This window comes from Ooceraea biroi, chromosome 3 (assembly GCF_003672135.1).
Source record: "Ooceraea biroi isolate clonal line C1 chromosome 3, Obir_v5.4, whole genome shotgun sequence".
Classification (NCBI taxonomy): Eukaryota; Metazoa; Arthropoda; class Insecta; order Hymenoptera; family Formicidae; genus Ooceraea; species Ooceraea biroi.
In genome coordinates, this window is record NC_039508.1 from 13790488 (window position 1) to 13811214 (window position 20727).

The window sequence follows — 20727 nt, forward strand, 5'->3', positions numbered from 1 at the left end:
ACGATTTGGCATAAAAACAACTTGAAATGTGTACAAAATAAACAAATGACGCAAAAAATAATTGCTGGCATTGATTTCAACGAGCGCGTCGGACAGCTCGAGTTACTCTCATCCCGCTTTGCATGTCTGCGCCGCTTTATGCACGCCAGTACTAATTAATGCACGCAATGAATAGAAACTTGGTTGTATGGATGTATGTAAATGTGCATGCTCAAATAATACGTAATATTAAGCCAGTGATGCGCAACTTTCTTCTGTCGAAGAGTAGAATATCATTAAAATAAAAACAATTTAATGAAAAAAGAGAGATTTAAAATTATAGTTTATTAAATACAGTCTTCATATTAAAAATAAATTGATAAAAGTTTTCATACTTGAGCTTTAGACCACGAAGAAAACTGTAAATTGCACATCACTACCGTATGTAGGATAAATGCTTGTGACAGTTATTAATGAAAATGATGAATAAAGTCAGTACCACAGGATACAGTAAGTGTACTTTATACATCAATAAAATATATTACTACAATTAATAAATTGTATAATATAATCTTCAATTGCAGTATTCTATTGAAATGTCAGATGGGTCTGTTACGTCTACAGATATTTATTAAGTAAATTTTATTTGGCGCAATGTTGATAACATGTCAATAACACAAAATACAGGAAGTACCTATTAAACTTTCAATTATATCATAAGACTACTTTAAAAGAAATAATTTCATGTTACACATATTTTTATCTCGTAGCTGTGATCGTCGCAAACATTTAGCGAACGGGTACCGCGGTTAATGATAAGCGTATTTCGCGGCGTTTTTAAATGCTTCAATATTTTTCATACGTGCGGGACATCAATTGGGTGCGGATAACGCGTGCAGATGTGGAACGGTAGATACAGAGAGTGGTAGAACAAGGGAGACAGACAGAGAGTGAGTTGCATCAAAATTCAGTGTCGTTAAAAAATGAGATAATTTCGGAGCAAATCTAATTGCGATAGCGTGGTGACAAAATATGCTCGCGTTTTCGCATCCACGCGGGAGTGCAAAATAGAAAATAAAGATTATTGCAAATATGCAAGCGGAACGCGTAGCGCGTCAATGTCGACGCGAAAAAAGGATAGGGGCAGCAATTAAAATAATAATGAATACCTAATAAATCACTGATTGAACTGCGGTCGTAAATACGCCCGGCCGGCGTACGCGAACCTCATTTCCTCGCGTATAAAAGAATAATAAACTAATCGCGGCGTACTAATACCCGCGCGTGTAACTCATCGCCCGCGTCATTATCGGTCGAATGAAATGTTTATCCGGAAACCAGCTGTCCGTTCTCGCCGATGAAATCATTTCGGGCTTCCGTTTTGCTCCCTTAGCTGCGCGGGATGTTGACCAGTGACGCGGATTTTGCATTTTGCATTTTTATGTCAAAATTTTATATCAAAAATTCTAAATAAGGCTTCGTGACAAGTCTATCATGAAATACCACGAAATTGTATTTATTATACTCTTCGAGATTGTTCTTGAGGGAAAGATCAACAAAAATCTCGAAAATTTACGATATAATTCCGGGATATGAAACATGTATTTTCGCCAGTAATGAAAATAGCGCGAATAATTCCACTTTTGGTACCACATCTTTTGAACTTTTACAAATATTGCAAATAGCGGGGAAATATTTTTTATAACAAATTTGAAAAATAATTTTACATAAACACCTTTGAAATATGAAGTATTTATTAAGCATTGAAACTCTTGCATATCATTCGCGTCGTTACATTTTTCGAGAAGTCGAGGCGTAGGAAATACAATGCACCGTTATTACTTTGGCCACGTTTAATACGATCCCCGATAATTCTGGCTTTATAAATGTTACAAAACCCAATGCGTAGATGCTTCAGCCGAGCATTCAGTATGCGGCTTAATAGACTCGTCAATCACGGCGAATTGAATGATACAACCGACACACGACGGGATAGGAAGAGGGGGCGCGAGGGAGAAGAGCTTCAGGTTTTGACGGATTATTATAACACAGTGGTTTCGCGTTATTAACAGTATACCGCCACGCTGCTTTGATATTATATGCCATTCAGACGTAGCTGAAAGCGCGGAAATACCCACATGCTGCAAATGAGCTATCAAGTTACGCGATTCAAAATTTTTCCGCTCATCGCCTATACGGAATAAAGTTTTCCCGTCGAGCTCATCGAATGCGAGTTCTCAAAAAGGAGATAAACATCGGAGACAAACAATTCTTCTCTAAACATGAATGCCATCAAGAGTAATGAGAGAGATAGAGGAATGAGATAAATTGAAATAAACACAATTTGCACATTGACAAAATTTAATAACGAAATAATGTAAAGCAACAACATGATATGAGAGATCTGTTATACTCAATAAAGTCATCTACAAAGTTTCAATATCTAAATATTTCATTTAATACAATTTGCGCTTTCTTTTCCGCTAACTTTTACAACGCTTTTGTAATTTAGAAATACAAAGCAAATGCTGTACATACAATTGTTTAATCATCGAATTCAACGTACTTGCATCTTATCAATTTCTTTCTCCTTGTGCTTGTCCAGGTGACTGACTCGAAGGACTTGCAGGTGCCCTTCAGTACGGCGGCGTCGCTCGGCTACGGGCTGCATCACATGCTGCACCTGCCGCCGCAATTCTTGCACCCGCTCGACCATAGACTACCCTTTGGCGGCTTCCGGCCACTGGTGCCGTCCGCGTTCGCGCCCCCCAGCAAGTGCCTCAAGGTCGAGACCGGGAACGGCGCGGTGCCGGGAAACGGTGGCCTCCCCAGCCTCGGCTCGCTCTCGAGCATGTCGAATATGTTCTCGCCGACATCTCTGCCAGGCGCTGGCGGGGGTGGAGTGGTGTCCGTTTCCGGTGCGGCGGCCGTTGCGGCGGCCGCCGCCGCGGCCGCGGCCGGCCAGGAAGTTGGTGGACCGCAGAGTCCGGCCGGTTCCGCGAGCCGTTCGCCTACCGGTACTGGTGGTACCGGTTCCGTACCAAATCGCGGTGCCACCCCCGACGAGGAGGACCGTGATGCTAACGCTACACCCGGCTCCGAGAATACCGAGCGTTCTACTCCGGAGGAAGGACGACCGTATAGACGTGAGTACGACCCTCTGTGCATGCTTCTCGCTTCTCTCTATCATTAGATCGCGTGAACGGCTTCGATTGGGACGATGAAGATCATTTTTCGTTAAATTAAATTTTGGGAACATTTGAGAATAATTGATATTTAATCAATTTCTTATAACAGATTTAATCAAATCTTTATAATTGAATCAAATTTATTATGAAAAATGTAAGAATAAAAAATAAAAAAGAGTAAGGAATAAAAAATTTCATGTTTAAGGATTAACGTGAAATGCTGGTCTTAATCATTTTATTGAAATTACATTTTTGTAAGATTGTTGTTTGCAGACTTATATAGTGAATTAGGATAATTCTTGTTTTTATAATAGATAAGGTTTAATTAGATGAAGGAATTAACATTGCTGTCGAAGCTGTCTCGCATCTAAGATTATTTAACAAATAAGCGAATAGTGATATACATGCTCATTCTCATTCTTTGCGCGGCTTCAAGATTAGCGCGTTTAATATTAATATTTATTTGTTAATATATTAATGAGACATCGCTCCGAGAAAATCGTAGAATATCTTCGCGTAAGCTCATGAGATATTCCTATCGAAATAACAATCTTGGTAACAATCGCGGATCTCTCTTCCGTTTGTCATAAACATTCTCCCTGATAAAACAAACTCGACCGCGTATTCAAAATTTTCGAAACAAGCGTCGGGTATACATCTCACGAGATAACAGAAAGAAACACAAAAAAGAAACGTGCGCCACATTGTTCGCGATCTTCGTTGCATTGCGAGCCCTTGGGGTGGACACCCCGTATATTTTTCCACGCTGACCCCGACATACGGGGCGGGTTAACGCTGGCCATACGAAGAGCAGAGTCGTCGAGATTTGTATGCTTAATCTACCTAAGTCGTTTATTTGAGCCCCCGGCGACGTAACAGCTGCGCCACGAACAGCCCCGAAGAGCCGCGCGTGGAGGGCACGTTCTCTCTTTCTGCGGCGCATTTGTTTATTTTTCGCCGTTGTCTTAATTACCGAAAGATAGAGCCATCCATTTTTCCCTCGGCGGCGATGCTGCCGCCTGCTTTTTCCGTGCTCTTCAGTGCGGCTTCCTCCGGATCCAGTGCCGAGAGAAACTATTGCTTTGCAAATAATGTGAAGCGATATAATGCTCGTTGCAAAGATCTCAAGCCTGAAGTAAAAGAATATTCTATAATTGAAAATATTCCATTTTATTAAATCATCATAAAAATAATGCGTTAAAATGCTAATTGCCGTAAAATTTTATTAACATTTACTACTTCGCAACAAATTTATTTCTTTTTTTTTTAAGTAGAGTATATTTTCATATTCTTTATATTCTTCATTAGGTGTTGAATATAAAAAAGTTCATTAATTTCTTTCATTATCTTCTTTTTTTAAATAATAGTAGCAACTCTTATATTCCAAGAAAGTGTAGAATATTCAAATAGTTACTTTTCGATGATTTTATTAGACAGAAACAAAAAATATTCTCAGTTTGGGATAAAAAGGATTTCGCCGCGTATCGAACTGAACAATCTCACGAGAAATCGAATACACTTCTAGCTTCTCGGCGCAAATTAACCATCGGCGAAAAAGCGCGCGATAGTCAGCTCGCGCATCTCGCCGTTTCTCTTTTCTGGCTAATTTTCGTTTGATTGCGAAAGAGAAAGGGGGTTGGAGGCACACGGAGAGTCTCTCCCTTCGCCTCCAATTTTTTTTTATTCTCGCGTAGCTCGATGCGGGGGATAACGACGCCCTTTGACCGTGCCGCAACGCGCCGCTTCGGTGCGACGTTAGCGCGTTGCTAATTAGTCGATACTGACTTTGTGGCGATGCACAGCGTGCTGCGTCGCACAACAGGGGACAGTCATTGCGGAAAATTACTCGCGTGATTGCGAGCGAAGAGTCAATTTTAATTACGGAAATTGTTGCACGCACGCGGTAACATCGTCGCGTAAAAGCATTGTCCCTTATTGGCAAAAATGCAGCTTTGTAAATCCTTTGAAAGTTATAGTCACTTTTGCGTCGATTATTTTATAAATTATTCTCGTTTCAATGTCTACGAAAATATGCATTCTTTCGATCATGGCATTTACGGCAGAAATAACATATACAGGAAAATAACAGCAATAAAGACCGAAAGAGATAGATTATATTCGAAGTCTTTCTCTTTTTTCAATTCATAGATTTTTGACTAATTTGGGGTAGATCCTGTTTATTAAAAATATCGGTTGTTGTATTGATCAAAGATTCTACAAGTAGAAAAACTGAGAATTAAAAATACATTTGAAAGTAAAATAAGGAATATTATAAAGCGTATTTCTCAAATGTAAAATGGAATATTTCCGATCGTTCAATTAAATCTCTGTGATTCCGGAGTTCTCTCTATTAAAATTTATCGAACGAAAGGGTCTCGGTACTGGAGATATTATTAACATATTGTTTGACATCTCGAACGTCGACGCTATTATGCGAATTGTCCGCGTATCTATTTTATACTCCATAGTGCGGTATTTTCATTACACATTTGCATCCCTTTTTGAGCGGCTTCCTGAAGGGTGCGTATAGAGACGCGGTTGACACACGTTCGTGCTCGTGTTTCACCGCTATTTATGGCAAATAACCATACGCGACTGTATCGCGCAATTTACATTGCGTTTATTTGACTCTAATGGCGCGGCAAAAATATCGAGTTAATATTGACTCGCGTCTGTAATGCGTGTGTTTGGCCGCGTCCACAAGTTGCTATAATCGACTGTCACCGTTTCAATAGTGCTCACCGTATCGGAACTTTATTGTTGACAGGAAAGTTCATGGCACATAATTCTCTTTTTGAGGTCTCAACACACTTTATCATATTCATCACAAAATTATTATCATGGAGAAAACTGGTATGCACAGGAGAGATAAGCATTATGTAAACAACAGATGATAAAATTGATGTTTCCAACCCTTTGACGATTTTACGATGATTATGTATCAATCATATGCACATGTTTTTTTTAAAACAGTCATAATTTTTTAATGTCTCCATGATCCGTCATTCTGGAAATATTTTAATATGTGTGCTTGCGCTGATTGTTATTGTAATTATCATAAAGTACTTAGTTATTTGAGTTGACTCTTAATCGCTGTTAGCAACGGAGCCGCCGGCAACTTTTGATTACCAGTCGAAATAAAATCGTCCAGCAAATCCGTTCGTAATCAGTTCGCCGGCGCAGAGAATACCGGTGGACAAGTAATATGCGTATTGTATCGGTCGTGCTCGCATCACTCCCACGAGCCTATATACAGCCGTTGCATATCAAGGGGGGGGGGGAGGATATGCGGTGTTTGGCTCAGAGCCGGGGGTTGGAGTGTGCAATCGTACCGTTTGGCAGCCTGTTTGAATGTTTTGCGACGAGTTTATTCGAGTTATCAATTTCCTGGCAAATATCTGCATTTCCGCACAACCCTCGTTCTCCCTCGGTCCTCCAGCTATTCTTTGTCCTCTGCGTTCGTGCCTATCGTAGCGTCGCACAATTCCAGTTTTGCGAAAGGTGCGAACCGAACTTTTATCCGCGCGAGCCCGCGCGAGTTGGCACGCGGTGAAAAATGAAAAAATAATACGATGTCACATGTTTTTGTGGGATGTCCATTACGCGCGTATATAAAATGTTTAGGGGTATAACTTGACGAGGTATTACCAGAGAAATAAAAACAACGGAAAAAAATGATTTGTTTTATATGTATTATTTAGATGTTATTAAAGTGAACAGTAGCTCTGAACCATCGTGTACTCGGGAAATGTTATACAGATATTTTTTTTTCTCTGCTGTATTTCAATTTTATGTTTTTATATTATTTGTTATTGCGTTTTTAATTACGCTTCGGAATTTGCAATCCTTATGTGGTGTCACCAAAATTGCACCCACGTGAAATGCATATGCAACATAAAAAGTTATGGAACAAAGTTCAAAAGGGACATAAAGAGTCATCAAAACTCATTGATAATTTCGAAAAAAATGTCGGGGCTCGTTTTTGACAGACGTGGTCGCTTTTAAAAAGGCACTTTCCCACGTAAAAGCGCATGGTGCATCGTAGGGGTGCGGGTGCCGAAGGGTCGCGCGTGTATTAGCGCGTTATTCGCGCGTGTGTTATTTTTTTACGCGCGCATAAATACGCGGCGGTAATATAACATAGGGAATGCCGCTCGTCTCGACGAGGGATGACGGTCATGAAACGCCGAACGTAAACCGGAAGTGTCGTGATTTTTAGCCCACCACGAATGTATGACGTCGTTTTTTCGATTTCGCGTATTTACGTTCACACAATTTTCCGAGAGTCTCACACCGAGAATCATTTTCACGCATGTCATCCGATATACGAGTAGTAAAAATTCGAAATAGAAGTTTTTAAACGCGTAAAATCGTTTACACGACTTATTAAGTTTTATGTGTAATATTTCTAAACGTTGATAAAAAATCTCCTGGTAATATTTAAGTATTCAATTTGATATAATAGACTGTTTAATTCCTTCCTAAAACTGCTGTTCCAAATTTGTTTGTAAACAAGTGGAAAAATTAATATAAAAATTTCAAATTAAAGGCTAGTGTTAAAGTACATGCAACTCTATTATACACGGGGCTTTTCATTCTCTCGTTATATGAAAAATCATAAAAGTCAAATGATAGTTTGTAAAATAATGTTCCATATTAAGTACACGCATAAAAGAATTTATCGGTACTAGCAAACACAGAGTTAAAACTAGCAAAAATACGGTGGAAATGCAAAGGGTTAGCACGTATACAACGACGCTATATATCGCGCATTACAAAAATTATTGCTTCTTAAGAAAAACAGTTAGTTGCCGTCGCCGTTACGACTGCGTCGTGCGTCATGGGTAAAAGCCCGTATAAACGTCAGTTACGTCAATCATTCTTTAACAAGAATGAATTTTCGTCGACCGCCACTAAATCACTATTGGCCAATAACGTTTATCGTTAATGAAACACTGCATACGTCGGCACTGAATTGATGCACCACTTCGCCAATGAGATATAGTATAAATACTCGCAGACGTGATGCTGCAACTATGTTAAGCAATCGAGTGAGCTGGTAAAATCGAATTTGCATGTAACGCGTGTAATTGCTATAACAGTAAATCGATCGGGAATTAATGTCCCTTCGGTTCATAGTGGCAAAGAGACATCGTACAATTTCTTTGTGTGAATGACTTCTTAATTAATTTGAATATAATCTTAAATGACATTATAAGAAAATCTTAAGATGCGTTTCTCGTTTTTTTATTATTATCAATTTATGATTATTGATATTATTATCAATAATAATTCCTCATGTCAATTTTAATATTATAACGTACACAAAGATCGGAATTTATTCTTTTTTATACAGATATTGCAGTATTTTTAGAGACCTTTTCCGCAAATTTTTACTTGAATACATTCGCCAGTGCGCGCGAATAGGAGTTTCCCTCATTTGTATTCTTAGGACGAACCGCGTGAGTCGGCACCCACGATTTACTATCACGTCGTACGAATTATTTAGTAATCAAATTTCGCCCGTGCTTACCGAGGCTTCGACGGCAACGGAAGGGTGGTCGCGTCGTTGGCCGCTTTTACGATGATTTCTCTATTTTACGGTGGCTGCGTGAGAGGACCATTAGGCAACGGTCGAGATCCGCTGTAAACGTGCCGCGAAAACGCTTTAAGCCACGAATCGATTAGTAGTTGAACAAATAATCGCCTAAATGCACTGAAAAATGAAAGAATTGTCTACTGATTTCTTGATAAAAATATTATAAATTGGAAGTTATACAAAATGTTATAATATAAAACCTTAAAAGTATGAAATTTTTCTTTTTTTCTCTTATCAATCTTCAAGATTCTTAAAAATTTCTTGCGACTGCGGATATATTTATATAATTATTTATATTCTTGGATAAAAAAGATATACGTAACGGTTTTGTGCTCGAAAATACAACGTTCGTATCGATTACGCGATGTTTTGGAGATGCGTCGTTACATTGTCTCGGTACAACGGTTTTTAAAAGGGATGAATGGAGTTTGTGCGCCGATAATATGCGTTTCGTTATTTTTTTCATTGCTCATATCGCGACCCAGATAACTCAGTAACGGCCATGGTCGAGCCAACAATTCGTTACTGTGGATTATCCAGCTGTCCGCGTCGAGAAAAGGCGAGTAACGCGAAACTCATTATGATGCAGGAATAACGAGCCGCAGTATAGATTACTGGATTACAAACGAACTGGAATTATTGAATTACAAATGATACCTCGGATTCCTCCTCCCGCACTACGCTCGATATTTTGTTTCTTCGTTATTATTTTAAGATACGACTCTCTTCAGTACACATTTAATCTTTGCCAATACGATTCCATTAATTTGACCTCGCGATGCGAGTCATTTTACTCGTTATTGCACACACGGCGACAACTGTCGTCGTTTTTAGGACCGACTGTTCTACTTATTGAAATCAGTTTGAAATGTTTAATTGTCCTGTAAATAGAGATTGTTGTACAAGGAAATAATATTGAAAACAAGAAAACAGAAATATTTCGAAAAACAGATCGCATAAGAGTTATTTGTAGAGATCTCAAGATACGGTCAATTGCAAGATTAAAATCGTGATCGATAATTTGATCGTAGTAAGAACTGATTCTTATGGGGAATTTTCTATTAAAATCTTCAATTAATAATTAAATTATTATTTCTCTTAAGCAAAATTATGAAATTCTATTTTGTGATATAGCAATTCAAATTCCGGACATAGAAAGTGTAGATCGCAAACGATGCGTATATTTGCTCCATCTAAAGCGAACCGTGGATGGCCCTTTGCGACTCGCTCGAATCGATGAATCGGAGTGCGCAAAAACGGGAGAACGGGCAGTCTGTGACCCATATTACCTGGAAATTTTTTAATTGCATTTTTTTCATGGACAAAGAGGACCGACGCGGTGGTGTGCCTTATGGGTCGCGCGGGGCGCATCCATCGCGTTCGTTTGTATTCGACCGGGGCGGTTCGCGAACGAATGGCGACATTGCGAACGGACGCGCCGCATCGTCGCGACCAATTACCAATCACTCTCGCGGAACAATAAAGCAAAACCGTGGAAAAAAATCCCCGTCAAAAGTATCGCGTTTCATATGCACCTAGCGCGGCCCCGCGGAGCTTGCGGTGGCGTATAACTGTCGCACAAAAATAGAATTAAAAGCTGAATGCTGTGAAAAAAAGCCATCATATCGCGCCGGCCTCCTTTGTTCGCGGAAGAATTCGACGCGAATTTTTAGCTCGCCGGTGACGAGCAATTTTGCATTAATCGTACTGCGTATACCGAGAGTCGTATACGCGCGGTCTTGGGATGGTACGTACCTGAGATTTTTATGTTCTCCGGAAGCGAGATAACAAAATCCTCGGCAGATATCAGGTATCGAAAGTAACTGCTGACGACTCATTTAAGAATTTTATTTTCTGGGCATAGTTCTCATTTTATTGGCTGAGAGTCGCTTTCCATTACATACGTGCTATCAACTTAACGACACGATAGTGTCTAACGGAGTTAACGGGCGTGTGTGCGAGTCTCCAACGGAGAATGGTCTGGTGCAATATTAGATAACGCCACTCTGACCGCTGACCAACTTCAAAGTCGGTTAACTTAAGACGCTATATAAACGCATTCTTATCGCACGCTTCCATTTACCTGTCCCGTCAATTATGTCAGCGTACTTATTAATAACAGATAACAGATTGCCCCGAGAAGTACAGTAAAACCGTGTGCAGCACGGGAGAAATATAAAGTGAACTTTTAAAGTCGAGATAACGAGGAGGAGGCGCAGGCAAAGCAGCCGTCATCGATCCCACGGGGGGTAGTTAGCTCGGGGTGACTCCCTCGGGCTGCGAACGGGGCGAGGGAAAGAGTTCCGGAAGACGGCTGGCGAAAGGAAGCCCGGGACGAGGAAGGAGGACACTATTCATCATGGGCCGAGTACTGCAACTGCAACTGCGACGACGTGGAGTTCGCCGCGCCTCCACGCGCGCACAATCGCCGTAGAAAGGTGGAAGAAGCGGGTTGAGGGATGGAGCGGGAGGGTAGGGGCGATAGAGCTGGCGCAGTATTGGCGGTGTCGTAGCAGGGAGTAAAATAACTGAGAGACCGGCTGTCCTCCTCTTCCTCCTCTCGGCTGTAGCCGACTAGGCGGAGCTCGCGAATGGATCTCTATATAACAGCTGCATGTGCATTGGGCACCTAGAGACTCCTCCGCCTGCATTCTTGCGCAATAGACATGATCTTCCTATCTCTTTCTCTTTTTCTCTCTCTTGTTCCCTGTCTCTCTCTTTGTCTGCTTCTCTGTCGTGTCGTGTGCTTGTGCGAGTCAGCTCTGCGACTCGCACACGACTTATACACGGTGTTTGCAAAAAGGCGAACCTAGTAAGGCTTTATTCTTGTAGCTGGTTGGACTCCATTTTTCCTTTTTAGTGCACATTTCGTTTCAAAGCAGCTGCTTGTTTTGAGGACTTTTTATTCTTCATGGTGATACAGGAATTTCCCTTAAATGGCAGAATTCTGTCTTGATCTTTGAGATCGATTTTTCTTTGGACATTCAATTTCTTATCTCCGCCTATTTCCCATCGTGCTTCATTTCAAATATTTTCCTGTTTAAGATTGATGATGACTTCTTTAGAATTCTTAATGAGAAAATTTATAATTTAATCTAAAACATTTTTATTTTTTGTTGATATCTTAGCATTAATGATCCTTCCTCGAAGACTCCCTTCACACAAGGATCAGCTGTAGCCTCCGTACATCACCGGAAATGGAACCGCGTTGCTGTCTCAGGTGCACTGTAGATACGTGTGCGTACATCATCCCTCTTCCCGCTACGTCGACGCTTCCCGATTTCTCCGTGTGGAACCGCGATCGTTTCACCGTTTCTTCCCAGTCGATGTCGTGTCTTGCATTGTTCATCCTCCCCGTGAGGAACGGAGGAACTCTTCTCTCGTGAGAGGGGGTTAGTGATTTCCTCGTGCGTGTGTCGGTGATCCTCTCTTGCGCGTTCCGTCTTTTATCTCGTCGTTCCTGCGTTCGTTTAACGATCTGGCTCGCGCTGTTGCTAGAAATAGAAGCTCCGCCTCCTAGACCAGGAGCCGAAGGTTGGATGAGAGGGAAAGAGGTAGGATAAGAGGGAGCGAGAGGAAATGTGGATGAAAGAGGGAGACCGGGAGAGAAAGAGAGATGTCCTCCTCCGTAACATGGGAGGACGAGACTCCTTGCGAAGCTCTGGGCGTGGTGAGGGAGGAGCTTCCTATACTGTATACGAACTCGTTTATCCGACGTCGACCGGAGCTTCTACGACCGGATGTACTCCACGTCGGCGTCGACGTCGCCGAGACTGTCGGGTCACGACGCAGCTTGCGTTCGTCAAACTTGTACACTGTTGTCTTTAATCTTTAGAATTTTAGATGATGGAATTATCGTCTCCATTATTTTTTGCATAGATAATTGTATCCACATTGGAATATATATTTTTAATTGTAAGAAATACAGTGGACATTAGTTGTATTCGATATTATTTCGCTCGCTTTTTGCATTTCCACAATAAAAAAATGATTTTGCGGTAGGAAGACCATATCAATCAAAATGTTCCCGGCGAGTTTATATAAATTCGAATATGCTCAAATAGGACAAGGTAAAGATATAATAGATTTGACTATATCAGGAACAGGAATTTTACACATCAGTTGCATTCGCGCGGAACAATGGAACGTACAAGCTCGAAATAATTGTAATCAAAGACGTTAATTTCAATTTATGATTCACGGCGGATTCGACTGGGCTTTAACATAATTTAATGAAATTCGGTGCTAATGCAACATATTTGGCATACGTATTCCGCCGGATGGAGTAGAGTTTCGCTGTAATTTTAATTAAAAGTATTGATTTAAATTCATGCTACATGGCTCCCCACATATTAATTCGATTCATTTAATGTACGTCGTCAATTTTATTGCCATCGAGCAGTCTGGAACCGTAACGTGATCACGAGGTATCTTTCGTAGAAGTATCTCAATTGACTTTTTTCTCATGCAATTTTGGTTGCATAATGCCCCCTTTAGGCAATTTTTCTTGCATAATCTCGAAATAGTGCAGAAAAATTACAGACGAATCTTGATATGCTCAAAATATAAAATTTACGCAGAATCTCTGCGTAACTTGATGAACATCAGACTTTGTAATGAATGTAACGAAGAGGGTTAATTTGGATTCGCAGTGGATCAGACTGAATTTCAAGCTTAATGAAACTCTGTAATGGCACGTATGATTAATGTGATCTAATTGAAATTTTATTTTACGCCGTGCATCCTGTATCTCTTCATGAAAAAGGAAAAAAAACCCTTGTACTGGATGATAGCGCAACATTTTAGTTACCAGTGTAAAACTTCCGGATAAATTATTATTTTTTCCTTATTCCTAAATTGTGTAAAAATATAGCCTCTTCCCAAATATGCATTTTTATTTTTAAAGTTTTATTGCAATCTGAAAGTATTCGTTGCCGATTCTTCGTCCTTATTTTTTAACGTTGGAAGCATTCTGCACTCCCTCTCGCTTAGAGCTCGATTTCGTAGCACGTGCGACGAAATCGCAGCACATCGATGCCCGTTTACGTGACGATCACACGAGGCAATGACGGTTACGGGCGCAGAGACATGCACGGGAAGGTGGATGTCGCAGGAAGGAGGGTTGAACCGTGCAGTTTGCCAATTTGCCGCAGGCGTCGTCGACGGTGCGTAGGTTCGTCATGTCGCACCACGTTCAGCGGTCCGGGAGATGAAGTGCGCGAACGAACGAGATTCGGCGAGAGGCTGATGTGCGGTTGAGGAGATTAATATGCGCGCGAGGCTCGCTCGCTCGCCACCCCCGCGTGCGCTCGTATCCTCATCCTTCACCCTCGTTTCACTCGTATCCGCGGCTCTTGCGCCACGTCGTTTTGCTCTTCTCTCCCTGCACGCTTACCGACCACCCCCCGCGTTTACCCTCTCCGTCCGCGTCCTCTCTCTTTCTCATCGCACCCCGGCAGTCCCATTTGCGAGTGGCGGCGATATATACACACGTATAAATCCGGCGGCGCGCACACGTGTACCTACATACACCGCGGCCGGTCTCGGGCATTTAGTAATTTCTGTCACGAGCCGAACGTTCCGTTCGGAACGTCAACTCACGTGTAACTGCAGAGCGAATGGCTGCTCACGTATGCGCCGAGCTTAGCCGGCAACCGCGAGAAGAGGATGGCCTCTGCGAGAAAATTCGAGCGCACCGCGACGCTGATGGCTTCGAGGGCCATCGTCTGGTGGCCACGTTCTCGCAAATAGCCCGCGCGTGGAATATCGAAACTCTCTGTCATCTTAATATAAGTACAGTTACATTTAAACTCTCCTCCAGAGGATTTAATTACATTCGAAAATCGCCCGAGACAATTAAAGTTTAATTGTAGATTAATGATAATGTTCGTCTGTGAATATGTACTTGCCATAGTAATTAAAATTGAAAAAATAGTTGAAATCGCTGAGAAAAAAAAGTTAAAAGTAAGAACTTAAAAAGAGAGTTTTGTTAGTAGTGGATCATGAGAAATGAATTTTAGTTTTAAAGTCGACAAAGAAATACTTTCTTAAATCTGTATACTCTAGGTTTCTGATACGAATTATTCTACGAATAAAAATTTCCAAATGTGTGAACGTGTGCGGCCTTAACTCAGATTAGTTATGAATTAATGGTTAGATATTCTACGCATAACCGACCAACGTTGATGTTTAAACGCGTCATGGCAGTACAAATTAGGTTTGCTGGTCGATACATATATACATATGGAGGTTGTTGTGTCTCTGGACAACGTGATTACACGCAAATTAATTTAGTTTCATAATTCGTATTATCGAATTACAACATATCCAAGTGTTTCAGATCTTGAAAGCATGTAGAAAAAGCATGAAATAACACATTGAGCTTGTTATTTACGCTCTTTTAATTGTTCAACGTTTTGTGCCAGTTTGGCTTCGTCATTCTATTGCATTAATTTGTTCTCATAAATTTAATAACTGAATGACAGAAATAGAAAGCTCGGAGAGAAAGAGAAAGAGAGACATCTCGCGAGCCACTAGTTTTTATTTCGACGAGCCTGGGGGAGGAGTGGATTGCGGGACGTTCTTTCTCTCGGGCATTCCGTAGGCATTCCGCGTGCATTCCGCGGAAGGGTTGAGAGGGCGAGCGGCGGCAGCAGGGCCGGTCGGTCATTCGGCGGGGTGCAAAGAGCGGCAGAAATCACGCGTGCGGTTTTGCGGGCTGCGTTCCTGACCGCCGAACGCCGAAGTTCGGATTGGACTGTCACCATCAGCCCGTACGCCGCGACCGCGTGACGTATATTCGTTCGTAATAACTGCGGTCGGCTAGTCGAGACACTCGGTAAACGTTGTTTTACGAGCCGCCTCGTCTTTTCTTTCTCTCGCGGTCCACCGTAACACACATTTTGCTGCTCACCAATTCGCTCCGGCATAAATAAGAACCGTTCCAAGACAGGCATGGCGAATACGCGACGCGTCAACCAACCAAGTTGGTTTTAACATGTGGTTTTATACATGAGTGTAAAATGATGTTGCAATTTATTGGCATAAAAGATATGTCTCTTTTTTTACACGGAAAGCATGCGCTATATTATTGGTTTCTTGCTTCTTATAAATATCATTTGATCATTTTTGGGGTTTTGGTTAAGCTCATGTAGGAAGATAGAATAAATATGTATTTTTAGCAAGGATAAAGAATATTATGTTATTTTAAAGAAATAAGGAATGATGGTTATGCAGCCATCAGTTTCCAATATCAAATTTTGTCCAAACATAACGTAGCATGTTATTATAGTTTCAAGAAATTAATGAGCTATTTTAGCACTTTTCGATTTCGATGACTTTTGGAAGTGTCGCAAACGCAGAATGCAGCGAGATAGAAACATATGTTATCTTAATCCGAGTTTTGCGAGAAGGAAAAAAAGTGCGCTAGTTAATGAGTCGAATTGTAAAAATGATTGGTTAGTCATCGATCCTCAGTAAAACGATCCGACGAATCCGATCGTGGTAACACGTGGACGGCTTGATTTATGCTCGACCACCCTCGCTCAGAAGCGCGCACATACGTGCTCACGCACATACGCATAGAAATACGAGAGAGAGAGAGAAAGAGAAAGGCAAAGGGAGAAAGAGAGAAAGAGGGAATAAAACGTTTCTGCGTCGCATTATATCGTCGAAGGCGTGGGCGTCGCCAGCCTATCGGTGGTTTTCGGGGGCTGGAGGCTATTTGTCCACTGTGCTACGTTGTTACCTTTTTATTTGCCCGCCCGTTATATATGGCGGGACATACGTATGGATACGCGTCCATATATCCGGGCCGGGCCATAAAAATACCAGCGAGAGCCGATACGTCGGGTATTATTAGAAGCTCAAAACAAGATTGCCCGGACGACTTTTCTGTCCCTCCACCTTCGTTTCAGCACCCTCCGTCGGCCAGCCGCCCTTCGCACTGCCGCCGCTCGCCCCTTTTCTCGTAGGGCGATCTCGGCGCGGACAGTCCTCCTAACCCGAAACTTATCGCCGTGGTAATCGTCCCGAATCCCTTTTGCGTAAAAACGTTGACGAGTTTCGTCTCCACGATATAATACGCGATGGTTCTCAATCTAAATCTTAGGATCCCCTTGATCCGCCGTTTTCATTGTGACAACTATGGCACAAGTTTGTTCTTAGATCACAAAAAATATAGTCTCGACATACCTTACACACTGTTACGTGATATCTATTTTCCAGGATTTTCTGTGACGTAATTTTATTTCTTTCTTTCTCGTGATATTACTCTGTAGTTATTCGATAATATTTTTGTATAATTATATGTATATTTTAGACTTAAAAAATTTAAGTTAAATTTTCAATCGATCAAAAACTAGCAGAACGGAGACATTCAGATATTGAAGAGAACAGCTTGGATCTTATCTCGGTACTTTTCGATTTCATTTTTCTAGTTGAATGATTCTTTCACAGGAATTGTTAATTATCTCTTACGAAAATATATATGGCCACGTCGGAAAGACTTTGCGTCAGCAAAATTTATCCGAGCTTCATCTCGACATTGAAAGAATACAGGGAAGAAAAAGGACGTCCTGTTCGCCGTACGAGATCGTTCACACAAAAGAATACGAGAAAAGGAAGAAGCGGCTTACGCGCGCAGGGTTAGGCGCTTAAGCCTACCGGAGTAAGATGTTCCACCTTTAGCCCTTTGCTCATGGCGCCTTGGTGGATATTTACAACGTCGTCGCCCGGGTTCTCCTCGAGCGGAAGCCCGAGGAGTGAGAAATGGCTGCGCCGACAATTAACTGAAATCACAGCGGACCAAGGCGGTTTGTCACTGTCTGCCTACCCCCTCGTACTATCATATCCTGCCGTTAGTACTATTAATGCCGTGCGTTGACTATCGCCGGGCAATATCGAGAAACATACGACCATAATCGAAATCTTGCCATTTTTCTTCTCCGCGACTCTTTCAACGAATCGTTCAACGCGGACGATTTCAATTTGTATGATTTTTATCGAGGAATTGCATAATGTAAACGTGCAGCTTATCGTGTTACAATTAACGCAAAGGCTACGTAAAATCACGAAATTTCCTAGAGGCTGCTGTCGGTAATGCAATGAGCACGCAAAAGCAAGAAAAAAAGCAAGACGTTATCCCTTGCACCCTTCGGAACGCGAGTTCGGGGTTTGCTTTGACACGAACCGTAGCCGGGTAACGCGATTAAGTAATTAAGGGATTTTTAATCTTGTCCCGGTCTCTCTCGCGCGTCCTCGGTTTGGCGCCAGTCACGAGGCGGCGAAAAAATAAATAAACTCGAAGCCGTTAACGTTCAGGAATTAAATCGCTGATGAAGAGTCCGTACCGTGCTCTCTTTCCGCCCCTCTATCTCGGTTCGTCTAAATCGATAAATTATCCTCGGTGAACCTGCGAACCCCTCAATTTTGCCCTCGCCCATCATTGCCGTCGTGTCCTCTTTTAAATCTCAATCCTCACTCGATGATTATCAAAAGATACGTATACTATACACCTTGCTTCGCTTTACTTGTGCTCATTTGTGCGATTAGTCGCATCTCGATTGAATGCTTTAAAACTTTAAATTTCTTTTTTGGAAAACATTTCTTTTTGCTGTTTCATATCATAACACGTTTGCATTTATGAAAATGCAAAAATGTTACATGAATGTCATTTTCACACACTTGCGACAAATGTGTGCTTTGTTTGAACAGCATAACGACTTTATCTCATTGACGAACAATTAAATGAACATTTAATTTTTTCCGATCAGCGTGAATCAGTTACGTGATTGACGATTCCGAACAAAGTTCCCACGAGAGCAATTCGGTTCAAAGCAAAGAAGGGTCGGGAAAGAAAGACGAGTGCAGAACAGAGTACGGTGGAAGGGGAGGATGGGGAAGAATCGAGAGGAAACGTGCGTGTGCGAGCGTGTTCAGTTACAAGCAACGAGACATTTATCCTCGCCCTTTTAGCATTGCTCTGCTCATCCAACCGCCCACGTGTACGTTACGTACGCATCGAGTCCTGCACGCTGTCATATTTCAGGTACAAAACGGGCCAGCAGTCTGCCTCCCGTCTTCCCTGGCTTTTATTACAATCTCGTCGAATACATGTAATAATTCGAATAATTCGCATAGCATTCCTTCGTCGCGGCAACATTACACTACTCAACGAAAATCGCTTTCTCTTTTTATAGAAGTAATAAAAGTGTATGATTCCACACTTTCTCTTATAGCAGTATGAAAAAAAACTAATGATCGGAAGATACTAGTACGATGTTGCAACATTATCCTCTATTATTATTATTAATTAGAAACTTTATACTATATGTAATATTAAAAAGTCTATATTATCTCCTCTCCTCATGTTTCTTGTTATTTGTATCGAAAAATGTTCTATATCATTATATGTATATTAATGTTCTATATCATTATGTATATTAATGTTCTATGTCGCTTTTAATATTTTAATATTTTGTTATATATGAATTATTCGATACACGCCGCTCTTCATTTTAATCGCGTTCATTTAATTATACCGAAATATTTCTGAGATAATAGGGATTAATACGAGTACTTTGGGATCGGAGCAGTATTTGCCTGATTCTTTTAGAAACAGGATAGCCTATATCTGTTTTTGTTACATTGGTTATATTTAAGTTGAGACTCGAGAGAAAAGATTGAATGGAGCAAAGTCGGTCGAGTCTCGCGTGTCTTCGTTGGTCTCTGCTCCGGAGCTGCATTCGATTTCGTCGTTTCTTTAACATTTGACAATTATTCGGTAATTTATCAAAACGTCCGCGCACAATAGTCCCGTACGAGAACGATCGCAAACGGCTCTGCCTTTGTGAATCTCGCTCGCAACACGGTGTCCGCGAAATACTTATCCGCGAGATGCTGATGCCTTTGAACCTGATCACAAACACGAAATCCTTTTAATAATAAGATAACTACCTCAGCAATGGGAATAAATTAATAATTATGATATCTTTAATAAATATAAATTTCCCAATTTTTATTTTGTAATATTTCGTAATGCTGCAGCTGCTTTGTTTGACGACCCACAAAACCGTGATTCGCGCTAATCGCTTGTACGAGTTTTAATTATAATTAAATACGTTGAGTGCATCTCGAATGACGAGACCGGTGGTGAGACCGCCTCCAATTAGCGACGTACGTGTGTTCGTGATATAAGCACTAACGCCGTGGATCGACACCGTATTCCATCGCCCGATTATCAGCCCGATGGCAAACTTCGATCGCCGATCTTCGTGCACTTAATTCTCCCGGCGGCTACTTAGCCATGGCAGTCCGACTACTTTGTAGCAGACTAACGATCCCGTTTTCTCGGTTTAGCGAATAAACTAACGCTAATATGGCTGGACGGAAATAGCGGCGGCGGCCGTTGCGAGCCGGCAACTCGATAATACGATTTAAATGTAAGCGGGTGCGGAGCGGACCAGGCTGCTTTTAATTCTTTTCGCTGGTTCTGGATTGCGCGAGATGATTTTTTTTACGAGCGCGGCCGCCGCGGCGGAGACGCGACTCCGTTTAATTCACTCGTTTGGGATCCGGACTCTATAGCGTATCATTAGCGCGCGAATTAACGTCGGTGTTTACAGTTTGGCACAACGCAGCAACACGCGTATGCCCCGCACCGCATTTTTATGCACAGCGCTTAACTTCGCGGATATGAAATCCGCGCATGGATGCGCTTCATGCAGCTCAAAGCAAGCTTCAGCTGCTTACTCCGCTGCGATATTTTGCCGGTTGGAATGAACGTAAAACCGTATGATATGTAAAGAATTCCATTACCATGGAAGTACGCTTAATCTTTCGACTCCGCGCTTCTTTTATGAAGAAGCTATATTTTATCTGATATTTAATGATAAATTTTAGAAATGTTTTGGCACATTAGGGGTTAAATTATAGAATTTCTGTACAATGGAGTATCAACTC

At 41.5% G+C, this 20727-nt stretch overlaps 1 protein-coding gene across 4 annotated transcripts in view; it reads left to right on the forward strand.

The window, feature by feature from the left end:
• Positions 1–20727, forward strand: part of LOC105278700 (E3 ubiquitin-protein ligase Rnf220) — a 141166-nt gene that overhangs the window by 5753 nt on the left and 114686 nt on the right. For all 4 annotated transcript variants that reach the window (XM_011337965.3, XM_026968514.1, XM_026968513.1 and 1 more), the window contains one exon: positions 2585–3125. In XM_011337965.3, the coding sequence (XP_011336267.1) occupies positions 2585–3125 (541 nt within the window). The remainder of the gene's footprint in view (positions 1–2584; positions 3126–20727) is intronic.